Consider the following 18,773-nt stretch of genomic DNA (forward strand, 5'->3'; position numbering starts at 1 on the left):
TCTCCACATTCCTGGCTTTGCTCCCGCCAGTATTTCCATCTCCGCTCCTTTCAGCCCAGCCTGTTTTATATCAACGCTCTGACTTCATTTCCTGAATGCAGAGACAGGAAGGTGTGTAAAGAGCTGCCGAGGGCTGAGGCCTTCAAAGCGCTGGCTGCGCACCCCAGCCATGTGTTAGCAATCAGGCATGTGTGTGGTGACTAAGACATCCCCGCAGCAGCCCCAGCCAAGGGACTCGGACGGACGGGGCCGGCGGCAGGAGTAGGGGCCGGCTGGCCCGCCGGCCCCAGGGAGGGGGAGGCAGGCTTCGGCTCTGGCCCAAAATGCCTGCGTTGCGAGCTCCCAGGCGTTTCTTCCTTGTGCATGAGACTTGAAGGGGGTTGCAGAGAGGGAAAGGCCCGTTGCTCGCGGCAGGATGACATCTGTATAGACGCCAAGGTGTCGCCTGGGGCGACTCGGGGAAAGGGAAGTGGTAGCACGATTTCAGCATGCGAGACGTTTTGCAAAACTGGAGGTGGAGGGTGCGAGGTGATCCCTCCTCCTCAACACACACACACGCACACACGAAACAATGATTACGTCTTGAGGAGGCAGCCTTATTCTCATTCTATGTTCATGGCTGCCTTTCAGCACATATTCCCCAAGAAGCTTAGCAAACATAAATAGAAAAATACAACCTTAAAATCCATGACAATAATTGAAAACCACAACTGCTTATGCTGCCATCTGATATATACCGTTTTCTCCTAACCGCCTGCCTGGTGGGAGAAATAATAGGACCAGTTCCAGTACCCGGCATGCTCAGGCAGTGGTTGAAGCTCCAGCAGGGCCCCCCACAATGATTCTTTTTCTTATGAGGTTTAATTTCCCACAATGCCCCAAGGAAAGGCTATGTCAAAGGATTGCAGCAAGTCAGAATGGTGGCTGGGTCCCTCTTCCTGATGCTGCTCTACAGAAAAGCCCACCGAGGTCCCTGGTTGTTTGAGGGGATCAACTCTGCCTAAGCCTCACTTGAACCCAAAACCAAATCTGGGAAGCGTTATCCCATCATAGGCCCTCTTTTTCCACCTTGAGGATTTCTCAGCACAAATTTTGTCAGTGCGAGTTGCTACCCTGGTCATTCTCCAGGGTTCCCAGAATCTCCAGACCTGCCTTCTCCAATCTGGTGCCCACCAGGTAGGTCGAACTCGACTTTCATCCTTGTGTCCAGCATGGCCAATGATCACACTGTGTAATTTCCAGTTTAAGCAAATTAATTTCTAGCAGACATTAACAGCTTCCAGATATCCACAGAAATAGCAAGTTGAGGAGCTCAAGGGCCTCTAAAGTGTGCGAACACACCGCACCCTCCAGGCCATAAAGAAGTAAAAAAACGTGCTTTTGGTGCACAGGGGGAGTACACAATTTGCAGTTCATGTTTTAAAATGTCTTAGCCCAGGAATGCTGCTCTACCTCAGGAAAATGTCATGTCACCACTTTCTTTCTAGTCATGTTTATTTGCAAATTAGGGCAGAATGAAAAGTGATTTCTGAATTAAGAGGGAATCGCCACCCCTACTTTTAGCCAAATCATGACTCCCAGCCTGTGGCTTTCAGCAAACAGTAGCTGAGAGGACTGGAACTAAAGGTCAGGGGGCAAGCCCTCTGTCTTCCTTCTAGGAGCGATGCCTTTCCTGTCACTGCTTAGGCCATTGCCGAGAAAGATTCCACCTAGCAAAAAAACCCTCCAATTACTGCAAAACCAGGAAGAAGTTTGCTAATTAAGAAGGGATTCTTCTCAGTTGCGGCAGTTGTGACTAATGCATTCCAAGGGACGCATCTGCACCTCCTTCAGCATTGAAAACCTGCCATGCCACTCTGGACATGAATATCGGCAAAACTATGACATTTCCCTATCAGAAATAGGAATGGAGGGGGAAGCCAGGCTTCCCTCTGCCCTACTGATAAGAAAATCATTTGTGTATGTGTCTGAGAAAGAAAGCAAGAGAGAAAGCACTTCCACGTCCTGATTTATGGGAGATTGCGAAATAAAGATCCTAACAATGCTAAAAAAAAATGTTGTCTGCCCGTTTCCTTTTTCTTGGATGTTAGCATGTTTAGCTTTGCTCTGCTTTCCTCCCCTCTGCAAAGTCTTCAGTGAGGAAAGTTGAGGCACCGTTGTGAAAATACTGCTGTGAAACCGCAGGAAGGGGTGGGGGAAAGGAGGGAATTAGTCCTGTCTCAGTGCACGTCCCTCTTGCTGACCTGAGAAGGAATCATCATCCCTGATTCTCATCCCACTACACTGATGGAACAGACTAGATGTCTTGGCTTGAAGATTCGGCAACCCAGATACCTCTCACAGCTGCCTTCTTGTAAACGGGCAAAGCAGGCCAACTGAGCAGCACTCAGATGAGCGTGTTCCACTTTCGCCTTTTCCTTATCTTTGGATGGCTGCAGTTCAGAGCGTGTTCAAAAGGACAGGGCAGAGGAGGCTGATGACAACTGATCTGCAACGGTGATGTAAGGTTTCTTCCTTTTCCAGCGAGGAAAGGAACAGACGGGGTGCTAAGGTGGGGCTGCAGAGGTGGATGGGCAGTCCGTTTCCCCCTGCAGGCCCAAGGTTCCTCCTGGTGAGATGCCGGCATCTCATCTACTTTGGTGCAGATGGCCAGTTCTGCAACGGAGCCCATGGAGTGTTCCGATGTGTCCCACGTTGTGCATCCCCCAACCTCGGAAGCTAAGGAACACTACGAAGACGGAGGCAGCGGAGTTCCACGTGACCAGATCGGCTGTTTGTTTGCTTTGGTTTCATTTGGGCTAAACTGCGGATTCCGAATCGCCCCTTCTCGGTCCCCCGCCCTGGCTCTCCTGTGCGTGCTGGTGGGTTTGCATATTGTACATAAAGCCCTCTTTATCCCTGCAGCCCCAGAGAGGAAGTTGAGCACACGGCCCAGGGAACATCTGGAATCGCTACATGGGAGCCGCGCACCAGAGGGAAGACGACATTCCTTGAGTTTCCATCCAAGGTATGGAGCCTTCTTCTCCCCCTCCTGTGCAACCTTATCCACCAGGCGGCTCAGTTCCTGTTGAACTTTGACCTTCTCGGCAGCTGGCAGGCTCCTCCTCCAAGCCTAGTTAGTTTTGCAGTGCCACGTCAATTGCGGCAGAAGTGCAGAAGGGAAGCAAGAGAAAGAACGGAGGGAGGGAAGGAGGGAGGGAGGGAAGGAAAGGAGGGAGGGAGGGAGGGATGGTGCAAGGACCAGCATAGGGAGGGAGCACCGATGAGTGCCAGATGCAGGGTGGGGGTGGGGAGGCCACAAAGGAGGGGGAGCCGGATTGCTTTCGTGGTAGCCAGATGCTAGCTGAAAAGGCAAGTGGCCAACGCAGGTCAAAGAGCCCTTGTGGCAAGCTTGGTGACAAACGCTGGGTGCCGTTCGCCCCGTTTGCTCTGGATGTCAAGCCGACTGGGGCTCCTGGAGGCAGCCAAACAAAAACAAACCAAAACATCCTCCTCCGGTTTCATGGAAGCACCATGTGGATTCTTCGGGCCTTGAATGATCCTCTGCCAAGAGCCGGCCAGATGCGGGGGTCCCAGATAGAGCCGGGGAACCTCTAATTCCTCAGTATGATCCGCTGCGTGCATCTCACCCCTTTTTCCGTTGGCGGTGGATGTTGCTTTATTTGATTTTGTCTATTTTCCTCCCCAAAAGGAACCTGCAACGCAGCCGGAGGTGCCGGGTGATTGCCGACGGATGGAGAAGAAAAGAGCTTGATGGCGCACTAGGTTCCGAAGATGAAGGAAGTTACCAAGTGCGCACCTAGGTGCCTTCGCTGGCAGCAGATGAAGTAAGCTGCGTCTTTCAACAGGACATGGTCTTCCCATTGCTTGTGTGCTCACTGCTTCCCTCCCCCCCCCTCCCTCCCTCCCTCCCTCTCCCTCTCCGCACTCCTTGCAAATGGACAGCCTAGAGGCAGGAACTGGGCAAGGGAATTAGTGCGCCTCCACCGCTCACCGGATTTCTGGACACAGAGGCTCCACTCCGTCTGCCCAGTGTTCGGACTACCTGTTCAGGACTACGAGATTGCACAGTAGTCTGCACATTGGCTAGGCTGTGCTGGGATATACCACAGACACGGTTGCCCCTATGTGGGGACGGAAACCAGCGCTTGCATGGCAAAGGAACCCGCTGCATGCCAACCTCACTTCTCCTCTGCCACATCCTCAACCCTTCACAAATCTCCATCTTGATCTTGACATCAGACTTTTAACTCTCTGGCCTCTCTCCCCACCCCCACCCCCCCAGCCCCAGCCCCAGCCCCGGTCTCTCTTCCTTTCCTTTACCCAGGAACGCAGGTGCAGAGAGCCGTGTTGGGTGCAGAGCCAAGAAATTACTTGGGATGGCATGATTCATCCGCTGGCTCGTGTTTGTGCGAGCAGAGGGACATTAGCCAACAGTCCACTGCCCACTGACTTGCTTAACGACTGTCTCGGGGCTTGCGTGCAGGTGGCTGCGAGGGAGAGAATTTTTGATGAAAATGTTGATCATTAAAAAAAAAACCTGTCAAAAGGTTTGCAGTTTCAAGGTTTTTGAAATACTTTCACATGTATGTAAGACCTTTTATTCAGTGTGAGGTGAAAGTCGTCAGGTGAGTGAAAGAGAAAAGGGGGAGAGAGGGAGAGAGAGAGAGAGAATGAATGGGGAAAACTGGGCAAGAATGATAAAGAACTAGAGATGCGTTATATGGAAGTGCACAAATTCTAGTCTGTGCTAAGAGCTACTGTGATATCTGTGAGAGGGGCGCTGAGACAGAAAACAAAAGTGTACTCCTTGACCCTGAGAGATTAACTGGCTTGTTGCATCATGAGATTTTGCAAAAACTGCTCTGTTTTGTGAGATGCCTGGTGTAGCGCAAAGATCTTGCGACGGGTGAACCAGTTCACTGCCCGGCAGAACTCATGCCGCAATTAGTTTCTAGAGAGCCACAGACGTTTTTGTCCTCTTGCCTCTCGTGTGGGATGGCTTCCAGGACAGAGATTAAAAGCAGGGGGTGGGGAGGGAGGGGGAATTGCAACAAAATTCCGTCCTGGCACTGAACGGCCCTAGTTATAGACATATATCTTGATTTCAGAAGAAGCTCAGGCGACAAAAGGGGAAGCAGACTGATCAACAGGGGTTTTCAAGGCAGCTTGGGAAGGCAATACATTTCGGGGTGGTTTCTGTGCGGCTCTGCAATCCACAAAAATGCGTTTCAACTAGCTGCCAGTTCTGCTGCTCAGCATCCGCGCCCCCAGGTTTTCTGCCTCTTAAAGAAGCGTAGAACTGTGCCGCGCACTACCTATAACAGGACGCATCCTGATGGAGGGCTAAGAGGGATCATGCACCTCTTCCACCTTTGATTTCTTAACAGATTTTTTTCTGATTCAAGAAGAGGCAGGAGAAACAGCAGGAAAACACAGGAGGACTACAAAGGATGGTAACATCTGGAAACCCATCCCTCCATAAATATGCCATGGATGAGGCAGTAAAACCTCTAGGTAACTCGAGAGGTTTTCGAGGTGGCTGAAATAACTTTTTGCTTGTTGGGTTGGATCCAGATTGGAACATATGAAACTATGCAGGGCTTCTATGTCCCTTCCTCCCCACAGCAGCCCCTGCAGCCCTCTAGAAACACTTCACAGAGGACCAGGGGGACCCTGGTGTAACGGATGAGTTGTGATGAGCGGGAGGTCGGGCGGGGGGGGGGGGGGGGTCCCGGGAAAAAGGGGGGGTTTTGGGGGGGGGGGGGGGGGGGGGGGGGGGGGGGCAGGTTCCTGCAAAATCAGTGGATTTTGGATCAGTGGAAGCCTGAGTGGATCCCTTCTGTTCACAGGAGGCAGATTCTGGACCCAACCCATAGTACTTAAACCCTGCCACTTGAAAGGGGTCCAAACGCAAGCAAAATTTGTTCCATAGGAACAGCAGTGAAATTCATTCAGTTGACATTTTAATGTGAATTGCCTGATTTTGCACTTTCAAACCACTGTGCAAACTGAAATGCAGCCCTTGTTCAAAATTCGCTGTGCTCCGAATTTTGCAATCCTGTGATACATTGAAAATCCTGCACATCTATTATGAAAAACCAGCTTCAAAAATTATTCTTAATTAGGAAAATTACTTACAAAATTAGCACATGTGGGAAAGTGCATATAAAATGCATGTATTATGAATAATGTGTCCAAAAATGCTTATAAAATTTTATGTAAACTTTAAAAAAGCCTTAAAGTTTAAGATGAAGGAATTTTTGAACTCTGAAGACATTTTCAGAGTTCAAGACTCTGAACTTGAAAAATGAAAGAGAGAGAAAACAAAATTTTCAGATTTACCTAATTTTTAGATCACTGAAATATAAGGGGGAAGACAGTGAGTAGTTCTGAATTTTACTCAATGAAGGCAACGTTTAATTTAGCATGATAATGGAAAAGAGGACACCTCTAGGCATGTACAGAGAGCTGTTCTTATGGCAGTGAGGAACCAAACCCAAACACAAGAACTCGCAAGGCCGAGGGAGAGACTGAGTGGCAGCCTTCTTAAGGATTTAAGCTCCAGGAGAAGGTCGCAGTAAACAGAAAATATGAATAATCCCATCCAATGTAGTTGACTTCCCAAAGGCTTCGGGGACAGAGGCCAAACCACAGATGCATGCCAGTTCAGTGCAGAGACAGGGCATAGGTTAAGAAATCCCAGAAATCAAAGAGGAGCCTGATGAATGTGTCTATTATTCAGAAGGAAGTACAAGTTCAGGCTGCGTTGTCATTCACGCATTGTTTTCTCAAAATAATTTGGCATGGGTTTAGTAATTACCTCTTAACATGCCTTAAACACTGGCCCATTTTTATCTATACATTATAAATGGAGCTGCAGAAAACAAAGAGAAGAGGCCAAGAACTTGTCCTTTTCAATCCATCCAGGCATTTGTGTCTTTTGTGTTATTTATTTACTTACAAGATTTATATACCTTCCCTTATGCTAGTATGGAGATTTTGAGTGAAAGCAATGCAAGATAAAATGGATATAAGGGAGAAAACAATGTTCTAAGGACAAAATCAATAAAACTGTGGAGGGTTAGTTCAGGATGGGCTCCACGTGCAAGACCGCCAGGGACAATGTCCATTGACGTTGACATGCCACTTCAAGGAGCCCGTGTCAAGGACTACAATCCTCCTACTCTCCATATGATCCACACGACAACGCTGTGAGGTAGGGTGCACTGAGAGGCAGTAACTAGATCCAAGTCACTCAGTGAGCTTCATGGCTGAAGGGGGACTAGAGCCCAGAAGGAATACATTATAAGCAAAAGGACAGTGGTTTTGCACATCTTCGCCTCAACACCTGCACGGATGCATCTCTACACACGCTTATGAACAGGATGCACATCCAAACATTAGCGGTACACATCAAAGGGAATGCTTGCATACATGTTACCAAGAAAAAGAAAGGAAGTTTATCGTAACCGAGTAAATTGTTGGGTAAATATACAAAGGATAAATCATGAGCCACCCACCCGCTGGAATGCTTAGCGATAACAGGACGCCCAAGTGCTGGAGGCTAACAGCTGGGGACAAGGACGGTGATGGATGAAGCAAGGGTCCTGCAGCCACCCAGCCACCATTAGCAGCATGTGGACAGACGGCGCAGCATTTCCTGGTATAGTGAAATGTATTGCATTTCTCTTTAAATCATAGGAATTATATCTAAGGACACAATCCTATGCAAGTTCAGACAGAAGGAAGGTTTGCCACTCCCAGCATGATCCACACTAGCTTCTACCTAAACTGGCATAGGACTGTGCCCAAGACGTGCTTTTATACATATTGATTAGCAAATTGTATACAACGGTCTTCTTTTGTCCTCTTTTGTGCAGATGACTTTTTTTGGGGGGCGGGGGGATGCGCTAGTAATATTGCGACAAGTACCCTCGCAGATTTAAACACCACATTATAGCACCTGGAAACACCAAGAAAGCAGAAGTAATCCAACAGAAAGGCATAAATCCATATAAGAGTACATTAATATGTATGGCATTATTCATTATTTTGTATAAGCCACCTTTTCTTGTTTCTTCAACCAGACTGGGTTTTGCATTTAAAGAAGAACTCTCAGATGAAAATAAATGTTCTTGTACATCTATTTAAAAATCATTGCACTTTGCTTGCTTTTCAAAATATGGTGTGTGTCTATGTAGGGGATATACCTACAAAACTGCAAATAGATGCAGGTCTAGTATTCTCAATTTCTGAAGCCTCCATTTTGCACACACTGAAACAGAGTGGGCAAAAGATTTATTTCTCTGTAATCTTAGGCCTCCTGTTTCTTCTCTGAAACTCCGTGTTTGGATGTTGGGCTGCTTACTGACCTTATCTTTGATAATGACCCTGAAAAATTTGCATTTCTTGTTGCAGTGGCTCCCATAATTAGTTAGGGGCAGTGCAAAGAAAGGCTTTCTCTTCTCTACAGGAGGCGCTTGTTGTGTGTGTATGATTTTGCACTTGTTCTAGTTTGAGGGTATTTTACACAATGCTCTCTCCTACAGGGCTTCTTCTGGGCCTCCCAAGCATTTCTTTGGGGATTTTCCCCTCCTGGGAATCAAGAGAAGTGTAGTATTATCTGGAAATGGCAGAACGAGTCTGAATGAGAAGCTCATATATTTTTGCAGTTCTGCTATACTGCAATGCCACCTTGTGATTGCATAATGGAAAGAAACCCCCCAGGAGGAAAAATCCCACAAAGAATTCAAAAGAGGGTGCCTCAATTAAGTGGCCCTTAAAAGCCTCATGTAAAGAAGCCCTAAATCATGTAAAGAACCCTAAACCTTGAGCGGAGAGGAAGGACTTAACTTAGAGCTGAAAAAATAATGGGGCAGGCCTTGTCAGGGAGATTGTCCCATAACTGAGGGGCCACAGCTGGGAAGCCCCCCCCCCCCCATTGCTACCTCCCAAGTCTCCCAAGGAAGAACCACCTGGAGGAAGACCCTAAAGGATGAATGCAGATAGCATTTTTTTTTAAAAAGTGGCATAAATAGTCTACTTTTAAAGAGCTGATACTGGAATGAGCCTCTTACGAAACAACTTCTCTAGCTAGTGGTGGGATCTTCTGAACAGAAACCAAGGCCACTGGTTATGAGAAATCACCTTCCTGGGATCCCCTGGCCAGTCCAGCACATGCAGAGTTCTGCTGGAAGTACTCCTTGAAGGAAAACTACAAAGAGCCTTGTGGTACTAACAAATAGCTTTTGTGGGTACTGTCCCACCTGAGCAAATTTGGAGTCCCTTTGTAATATGCATCCCATGAAGTCAACAATATTAAAGAAAACTTGTGCCAGAATAAATTTGTAAGTCTTTAAGGCAGTCTTTCCCATCCTGTTGCTTGCCAGATGTGTGGGAATGGTTGGGGATCCAGCACACCTGGAGAGCACCAGGCAAACAGGGGTAGGCACCTCCAAGTTGTGTTTGCTCTTCCAGACTGACCCAGCAGCCCCTCTGGAAATCCCCGAGGGAAGCTGTTCCTTCTTGAGGCTTCTTCTTAAATCAGCCTGCCTCCCGTTGCTGTAGCAGACAATGCCTACAATGGGGCTCTCCACAGATCAGGGACCCAGCCAATTGGGGAAGCTGACTAAGGGAAAGAAAACAGAACAGGAATCCAAAAATAAGAAGGGCTCTTGGACACGGGGCAGAGCACGGAGACTAACTTTCCACCCCTGCTTGGAACTCCCATCCTATCCATTTCCCCATTACACACTGTCAGCTTCTCCCAACACAGCATGCAAGAACCCTGGCTAAGACTTTGGCCCTTTAAAGACCTTTTTGCATTCCAACGCCTTCCCTTTTTTGGGGGGTGGGGGGGGGAGAAAAAACAAGGCAGCTTTTGTGGGAAAAGGCTGGTACTTTTGCTAATGGGGCCCAGATGTTTTCACCAAGGCAGACTTGCTGCCCAGCTCTACCACAATAGGGCTGGGTTCCACATTAGTAGCAGAATTGCTTTCCTTGGTTGGTTCAACAGCCAGCCTCATGCTGCTTTCCCCCATCGCACCAGTTCAGACAGGGCCAACTGAGCTCTGATTTCATTGGCACAGGGCAGATGGGGTGAAGAAGCCTCTTCTTGGGAGGGGAAACGAGGTTTGGTCTGCTTTCTGCCATCCCAATTCTAAAGTGAAGCCCTGTCTTTCAAAAAGAATGAAAAGATGTGGGAAAGGGGGTTCAGTATGTCCCCTCCCCAACACACCCACTACGTAATTAATACAGGTACATGATACTGAAGGTGGCATATGGCCATCAGAACTAGTAAACATCGATAGCCTTCTCCTCCGTGTACTCTTCCAATCCCCTAGGAAAGCCGTCACAACATCATGTGGAAGTGAAGTCCATAGTCTAACAAAGTCTTCTGTGAAGAAGGACCGCCTTTTAGCTGTCCTGAATATCCCACCAATCAGCTTTATGGGATGATTCAGTTGGGTTCCAGTACTTTGAGAGAGGGAGAAAAGCACCTTCACTTTCTCCACACCATGCATAATTTCCCTATCCTGTCTCCTCTCACTTGCCTTTTTCTCTATGCTAAACAATCCCAGATGTCGCAACTGTTCCTCACAGGGGAGCTTCTCCAGCCCCTTCACCATTTTAGTTGCCCTTCTCTGAACGTTTTCCAACTCAGCAGTATAATTTCTGACTAGAACTGTATACGATATTTCAAATGTTAGTTGTGCCTTAAATGTGTGTGAGGGCAGCAGGATTTGGAGAGTTTTATTTTCAATAATTTTCTTAAATGTGCTTTTTCAACAGCAGGCACATACTTGGTCAACATATTCATCATTACCCACCACACCAAGAATTCTTTCTTGGTCAGTCACTGCTAGCTTGGATCCCAGCATCTTAGACTTCAAGTTAGGATTTTTTGCTGACTGTTCTTCCAATCTGGAAAATGCCTTTTGGAACTCCTCGCAATCTCTTTTTACTTTACTTTTAATTTACTGCATAAAATGGTGTCATGAGCAGACTTGGCTACGTAAATTCTAAATTGTCATTCCAGATCTTTTCTAAATATGTCGAAAAACACTGGTTCCAGTATGGATCTCAGTAGTAGCCCATTTTTACATGTCTCCACTGGGAGCATTTACCATTTACTTCCATTCTCTAGTTTCTGTTCTTTAACCAGCTACTGCTCCATAAGTGGACTCTTGGGATACATGGTTGCTAAATTTGCTCAGGGGTCTTGGGCTTAAGCTTTGTTTGAGCTGTTTTTGAAAGCTTGGTTGCTTAACTTAGGGCATTAGAAATGTGTCCTTCTTTTCACCTACACAACGTTGGAAGTTACATCTCAATGTACATTGCGGAAAGTCGATCCACACTGGGAGCTATAACCATAGTGGTCTCAAAACTCCAACTGAAATACCCTACCCACCACCCTAAGTGGAGTTTGACTACAGTGGAAACTGCTAACTTTTCCCTCCAAAGAGGCCAGTAATCAAGGAATGCAACTTATGAAAGAGGAGGTGCGTGCATGCGTGCGTGTATTGGGGTGGCAAGTGATGTTGAAATGGAGCAGGAGAGGGGAGGAAATAAAAACATGTTTCCCCCTTCCCCTGCACTCTGGTTGAAACAAAGCCCTCTTTCTTCTGTTCAGCTCCTGCTCCATCAGCACTTGGGTCTCCCTGCATTTATTTAAGGAATGGTGGCTGGCAGGTTAGCTGTTTTAATTAGGCAGTGCTGCCTGCTCACCATCCATCCAGAAGAGAAGCAGTACAAACCTCCAGCTGGTATTCGCCCCTGAGGGCTGCCCTCACCCAAGGATTAAAGAGAACTGCTCTTCCCCCCACATCTTTCCCCCTTCAGTCCCTGCAGCTGGAACTGGTTAAAATGGCTTATGCTCCTCGACCGCAGGCATTCCCATCACCTCTGAGCAACTGGAGCGAAGGGGAGGGGATTCTGACTACCTCTGGAATCCAGATGCAGAGGCCAATGTGAGATTTTAAGTGAATACTTGAGTCCCTAGTCCTCACCTGCCTGCACACCCAAAGAAGTGGGGATGGTGAGCTCCAGGGCACGCTCCAGGAACTTTTGTGATGGCGATGATGGGAGACTGATTTAGACTGCAACTTGGATGCTTCACATTGCCAATCTATGCTTGCCAGAGGGACTGCAGCGTCCCCATTTCTGTCCCAATTTCTGAAGGGTGCCGTTTTAAGAGCTGCTCAGCCTGAGATAAAAGCCATCTACTGTGCTCAGTGCAACTCTGAAAGTTGCAAAATGGGCCTGTCCTTTATAAGAAAACGATTTCTTTGAAAGAAGGAACATCTGGAAAGACAGTACTTTCAAAAGAGAGGCGCCTGCTACCTTTTCAAGCAGGCAGCACTGGAAAATTAGCTGGAGGCCACTTCACACCTGACGTTTTGTCTAAATGGGTGTGTGTGGAATGCTTGCTGTCATGTGCGAATGCTGGGCACCCACCTCTTTCAATTCTCCGGAAGATGACTGTGGTCCCACCTGGGATAAGAGCGTTTTTATTCAGCAGAAAAGCAACAAAGACTCTTGTGGCATATGAGACTAACGGATTTCGGGTGAGGGCAGGGACGCTTACTTTGGCACAACTAATTCATCTGTCAGCCTCCAAAGCGAGGGCAGATGGAAAATGGATTTCCACATGTTTCAGACTTTAACTCCTAGCATTCTCGACCAGTGACCATGCTCGCCAGGGCTTCTGAGAGCTGAAGCCCCAACAATCTGCCTTTTGCCCCCCTCCGTTCAACAGCGCCACAGGACTGTTGCCTTCACAGGGCTACCCCTTGGAAACTCTGGTTCAGATTATCTTCTGGGGACTTTATGAGAGCTTTGACATAGATGTACATTTGGCAGCCCCCTCTTATCCATATGAAGCGAGTTGGATTTGTGTTTTGCAGTGGCGTTATCCTCTGAAGCCTTCAGTGCACATCAGGCTTATTATGGCTCAACATCCAGATAAGCCCTTAGATTTAGAAAGATCACTCCCAACACAGAAGCTAAAAGCTTTACTATCATCATCATCATCATCATCATCATCATCATCATCATCACTGCGCTTCCAGCTCCAAGTTCCTGAAAGGACTTGTATACCTTTAATGGGTGCCTAGAAACAGAAGAGTACCTGCCATTCTAGCACTTGAACAAGGGAAGGCAAAACATTTTTTTTCTAAACAGTATGGGGTTCATTTCAAGATCTGGACTGGACCTTAGCTGCACAGATTCAGAGTATTCTCAGCACAATATTTTATACCTGGGAAGAAGTGATATTTTTTCCAGTTGGAGCCTGGATCAGTATAGCCTGTCTTTCTCTACTTCTCTAGTAATCTCTGCTGAGAAAGCCAATATACTCAGAGAGCCAGTGTGCTGCAGTGGTTAATAGCACAGGACGGGGATTCCAGTAATCTGTGTTCTAGTCTCTGCTCAGCCATGAAGCCAACTGGGTGACTTTGAGCCAGTCACAGACTCTCAGGCCAACAAACCTCACCAGTTGTGCAGATAAGACTGGTGGGCAGAAGGAGGAGAATGTTTCAAGTTGTTTTGTGTTCTTTAAAAGAAAAAAGTGAGATATAAAGCTAATAAAAATATATATAAATAACTAACTAAGCAGAACAGCTTTCACTCCTGCTGCCCAGTTCCAGTTATTCCTCCAGAAATAAATACAGTATAAAACAAAACAGGAAAAATGCTATATCATAAATTGCCTGCAATATTTGTGACTATAAAAACTCATAGTACCCAACACAATAATTATAAAATTTATCATAATACTATCATGAATATTGCAAATACCCCAAACATTATAAACTTCTCAACAAGCCTGAATACTGTCCACAATACAAAGATAGCATGACATCAACACCACACAAAACAAGTCTCATAAACAGAACTAAATTAATAGGATCAATTCAAGTCATTAAATTTCATACCAGATTAAATGCACTGTACCTACTAAATGTCTAGGCCATATCTCTTTAGTCCAATTCTTACAAACAAAATTTATTCAATGTCCTCCTATCACACAGCTAAATGCACTCTATCAGTTTTGCTATTTCTGCGATGTCCCAAATCACAAAGAGCTGCACCTTAATGGTAAACCTCTCCTATAATTATGCATGCGATTATGGACCTTATCACAACACATCTCCAATGCTGGAGTGCTCTCTTCAGTGCTGAAACACAGGCAGGTTGACTACGTAATGCCTCGACTTGTTCCATCATTTTCTTGTTTACAGTTGTATCTCTATCCAGTTTTGGAATGCAGAGACGATCAGAGAAAACAGAGAACCAAAGTATCCAATGGAAAGCCAGACTTGCATGGCCAAAGTTGTATGGAAAATCCACACTGTACATTTCTCCATGCAGTAAGGCTATTCTTCCACTCGCAAGGCTCAACTCAAGGACTCCCCCTTGAGAGAGCCGAAAATGGCAGACGCCCAACAATCAGAGAATGGTAGCATAGGGGTGAAGCCAGTCATAAAATGGTGACCAATGCAAATTTTGGCTTTCTTAACCAGCAACCCCTGATATGTTATACTGATACCTCTTTGCAAATGACTAAATTATTTGCCACTGTTATTTCTTTGTAGTGGGGAATTCCATCTTTCAGCTTTGCACCCACTATGTAAGTACAATCATTGGTGTTACAGCTTTTGTTACCAAACTCCCCCTTTACTGACTGTGAGGCTCTCTAAGTGGAGGGCTTTTCATGTATTTATTTGTTCACAACATTTATATACTGTAAATGCTCATCTCCTATAATGTAATGGACGGAAGACCTAATAAATGTTTTCAACATTTGAATGGATGATACATGGTTGCCACTTGGGAGTGGACAGTTTTTGTTGAAGTTTATGTATAATTCTTAGAAAACTATACCTTCATATTATTTATTTATTATAGCATTTTTATGCCGCTCCCATCGCGGCATAAAATAAATACACACAGCCCACATACCTGTATACACACATATATACACATATTCATATGCTTGCAATGAAGCAAACATATTCAGAATTTATGTAGTTACTTTCTAAAAATTCCACCAGTTTACATTGCCTTTGCCCTGCCAGATTTTCTTCCTATAGGCACCACTGTTGCCCCCCTGCTTATCTTCTCCTCTGTCCTCGGACACTGTTCTCCTTGCACCGTGACCCAGACAGGGAGCGAGATGATATATACCACAAGTAAGAATGGAACACGCTTGGTGCTCGGCACTTTCAATCCCTGCTAACAGGAAATTAAGTCTTCATTGTAAAAGAAACCCTTGGTCTGATTGCACACATACCACTAAACGCAGGCTTTGTTAAGACTCTTATTTTCTCCCGCACATACCAGCCTGATTTATTGGCCAGAACCTGACTAGGGAACTTGCCATTAAACGCAATACTTGTCCCTTTCAAAAGATTCAGAACATTCTGTAAGCATGAACACACTGATGTGTTCCAACTCGGGGCGGGGTGGGGGGGATACATTTACATGCACACTTCCTGCACCCACAGACGTACTGCATTTCGCATGGAGAAAATCCCCTAAGCTTCCTTAAAAGTGGGTAACAGCCCCCTCTAGACCTCAGAGCCTGAAGTCACTAGGCATTTACTCCCAGACTGTAAAAGAACGCATGCACGTAGTCAGGAGTTGCAAAATTATGCAAAAAACCAGGTGCTTCCAGATGGGGAATTTATTGTGCAAGTGCCCTGCCTTGTTCATGGATTTGGGAGGGATAGGGATTTCTGAAGGATGATATCTTTCATTGGTAACCTCCCCAGAGTTTTCCCACCATTTCTTCCAGCCTTTTTGTTACCAAGGGAAATGTCTGTCCAGAAGATAAAAGACAGAAGAGTGACACAAAGCTAGAAGCGTCTGTCTGGAAGCACCTTTTGCCAATAAACATGCCCAGAAGTTATATTCAAGGGAGTGATGGCGATGCCATGGGGTACAGGAGGGTTCCTTCTACCCTCTTCAGCAATCCAGGTACCAGTTCCCCCTGCACTCAACATTTGGGGTGCCAGTGGATTCTTTCCACCCCAGCACATACTTTTAATGCAGCCCTGATTGCACGCTGATGCCTCCTCACAAATTCTCCACAATTAGGCTAGAGGGAGGAGGCACTGGTTGATAGTTTGGAGAGGTACAAACAATTGCACAAGCAGTTCACCACCTGGAAAAGCGGCTTCTCTGTATCAAAAACTGAACTCAGGATGGCCATGCCTGACTCATGGTCTGGTCTGGGGCTCCATGGGGCAGAGAGCAGAGGCAGTGCGAAGCTCAGGGCAAGTTCCTTGGATCTGAAGTTCCACAGATCTGAATCAGGAAGTGACCATGCCAGACTTCTGGGGCTTATTGGCATGACACCCTCAGTGGGCCCCTCCCTTTGTGAGTCTACATTCTCACACGGGTCACCAGCCACGTTTGCTCCTTACCCTCTTTCTCGTCATCGCAAATGCTTGCCCACAATGCATGCAGGGCTCTGCTGCTGCTGCTTCCCTTTGTCACCGATGTAGGAACCAGAGCAAACAGGTAGCAAAGTTGAGGAGGGGAGCAAATCCTGTGTGGGCCCCTGATGGGGTGAAGACCCTCAACCGGTGTCCAACCAAGCCTACTTTTGATACCACTCTAGAAGCAAGCATCTGATGCAATGCTACTCAATTCTGGAGAGAACCCTAGAGTGGAAAATCGGATTGGTGTGCCTTTGAAGTTTCTGCCAATTATGACAATAGAAAACAACAACTTCAGCATCCTTACCTCGTCATCCTTGTACCACGAGAGGTTCTCTGCTGTCAGAACAAACCAGTACTCCTTGGAGCCGCCCTTCATGATGCCAATGTTGTTGATGGTGAGCCAACCCTTGCGGATCACCTACAGGAGGAAAACGCGTCCTCGTCATGCATGCCGGCCGTAGGCTCTGGTTCAGCAGAGGACAGCACTCCACTCAGACACTGCAACGCATCCAAGAGCAAGGCTGCCACAGCTGCTGCCTTGGCCCTCCATGGAGGGCGAGCTGAGGCCGGCAGGAGGGGAACCTTCTTCCAAAACAAGAGAAGAGCAAGGCAGGTAACACTAGGAGGCAGGCAAGAATTGATCCATCCCGGCTCATGTGTTGTTTACCCAAGAGAATACTTATGTAGCAGAGCTACGGTGGAGAGCATCGCTTCTGACCTGTTGCCATCCGTGAGGAATCAAACCATGGCAAACGGCAGAGGCTCGCAGCCGGGAAGTGGAAACCAGGGAGATGCCATTCATTGTCTTCTGGGTTGCAGGGCCAACGTTAAAAATACGTTATGGACTGGGGTTTATTCTTGAGGACTTTGGCATTCTGGAGCAAGAGATGTCTGGCAAATCCAGTTTGTCCATCACATGGTGGTGGGGATAAACATGACTTGGTACATTCTGCAGTTCAGCAGAAGTGCAGTAAGCAGTCTGTGACAGCACACACAGAGTACTTTCTGTGATAGTTGATGAAGCTTAAGGTACTGAGTTTCACAGTATTCACTTGGCTAAACAAGTTTCTGGTTCTTATGACTACTGAATTAGGCTTGAAAAATGTGTTGGCAATGCCCAGTTAAATTTCAGAAGTTTCAGCAGCATTTCCCTTGGTCATTGGAAGTGGCTTTAAAGTCATGAACAACCCTCTTCCGTATAACTTAACAGAAGGGGAATAAATTAGGCAAATATGCATATATATTTACCTTGCATGCTTTACACATGCTGCACAATTGAATTTATGTGTTTCTTTATTAAAAATGGCGAGTATACACAGCCTTGTTTAGACACATTCATGTAGTGAAGATTGTCAATCAAGCAGAAGAGAGATTTGGCAACAAGCAAAGAAGTTGAGAGCATGTTAAAAAGAATTTAAAAAGGCAAATGTCTGGAATTCATCTTCTGGATTAAACATGTGTATAGCGTGCGTGTGTGTGTGCATGCACATGAGACAGCGAGGATGAGAGCAGCACATGGGTGGTGAACAATCAGTCATTATTAACATGGAGAAACAATCAGTCTTAAACTATACTTAAAAACGGTTACTGGAAACTATCTACAGCCTATGAAGCAGAGCAGGAAAACTTCAAAAACAAATAGCCCATTTTTTAACATAATTGCATAAATTCTGCCTCAGATTTTATGAGACCAGCACAACTATAAACACCTTATTTGGATTAATGTAAGACATCCGAAAGAAGGGCTGCCTGGCCTCTGTATTCCTGCAATTTCTGTGCTCTTAGATACAAGGTGCTGCAGTTCTGGCCACATAACTCAACCGCTTCACAGCTGGTTAGGTTCTATAATAAATTTAGTTCTACAAACTGTAAGGATTTTCACAGTTACGAAGTATAATCAGACATGCCTGAGCCATCTCATGGAAACCTTAATGAGGTCATCCACCCTAAAGGATCAAATCTTTCTCTTTACATCTTTCATCTTTTCCACAGAAATGAAAATGTCACTACTTTTTTTTAAGCACACCTTGATTAAAATTCGGAAGGGTTACCTTGTGGGGCAGGGGAGGCAGAATCAAATTGTTCTGAGGATTTAATCAGTTCCCTGGTCCACCAGTTTACCATTCCTGCACTAAGCTATTAGTGCACTGAAAATGTCTAGAAAGAATGTAGAATTCAAGAAATCTCCACATTCATTTTCAAGAAGCAGATTATCTGAAGTAATGTTATTGGATTTGTAAAGGCATATGCATACAATTATGTTTTTAAAGGCCCTGGATCCAACATATTCCTTGTGTATTTATGCCCTCTGTCCAAAATCGGTTA

General features: G+C 46.2%; 1 protein-coding gene and 1 long non-coding RNA gene across 2 annotated transcripts in view; one reads left to right on the top strand and one right to left on the bottom strand.

Annotated features, from left to right (window-relative positions):
- DNM1 (dynamin 1) overlaps positions 1-18,773 on the bottom strand; it is an 86,053-nt gene that overhangs the window by 14,121 nt on the left and 53,159 nt on the right. The window contains exon 14 of the mRNA XM_044440119.1: positions 16,753-16,866. Within this exon, the coding sequence (XP_044296054.1) occupies positions 16,753-16,866 (114 nt within the window). The remainder of the gene's footprint in view (positions 1-16,752; positions 16,867-18,773) is intronic.
- LOC123028364 lies at positions 3,302-4,552 on the top strand. The gene is made up of 3 exons (XR_006415668.1): positions 3,302-3,604; positions 3,692-3,827; positions 4,286-4,552. It is a non-coding gene; the product is annotated as an uncharacterized LOC123028364 (long non-coding RNA).

The sequence above is a fragment of the Varanus komodoensis genome, unplaced genomic scaffold, assembly GCF_004798865.1.
Source record: "Varanus komodoensis strain SLA01 unplaced genomic scaffold, ASM479886v1 scaffold36, whole genome shotgun sequence".
Classification (NCBI taxonomy): domain Eukaryota; kingdom Metazoa; phylum Chordata; class Lepidosauria; order Squamata; family Varanidae; genus Varanus; species Varanus komodoensis.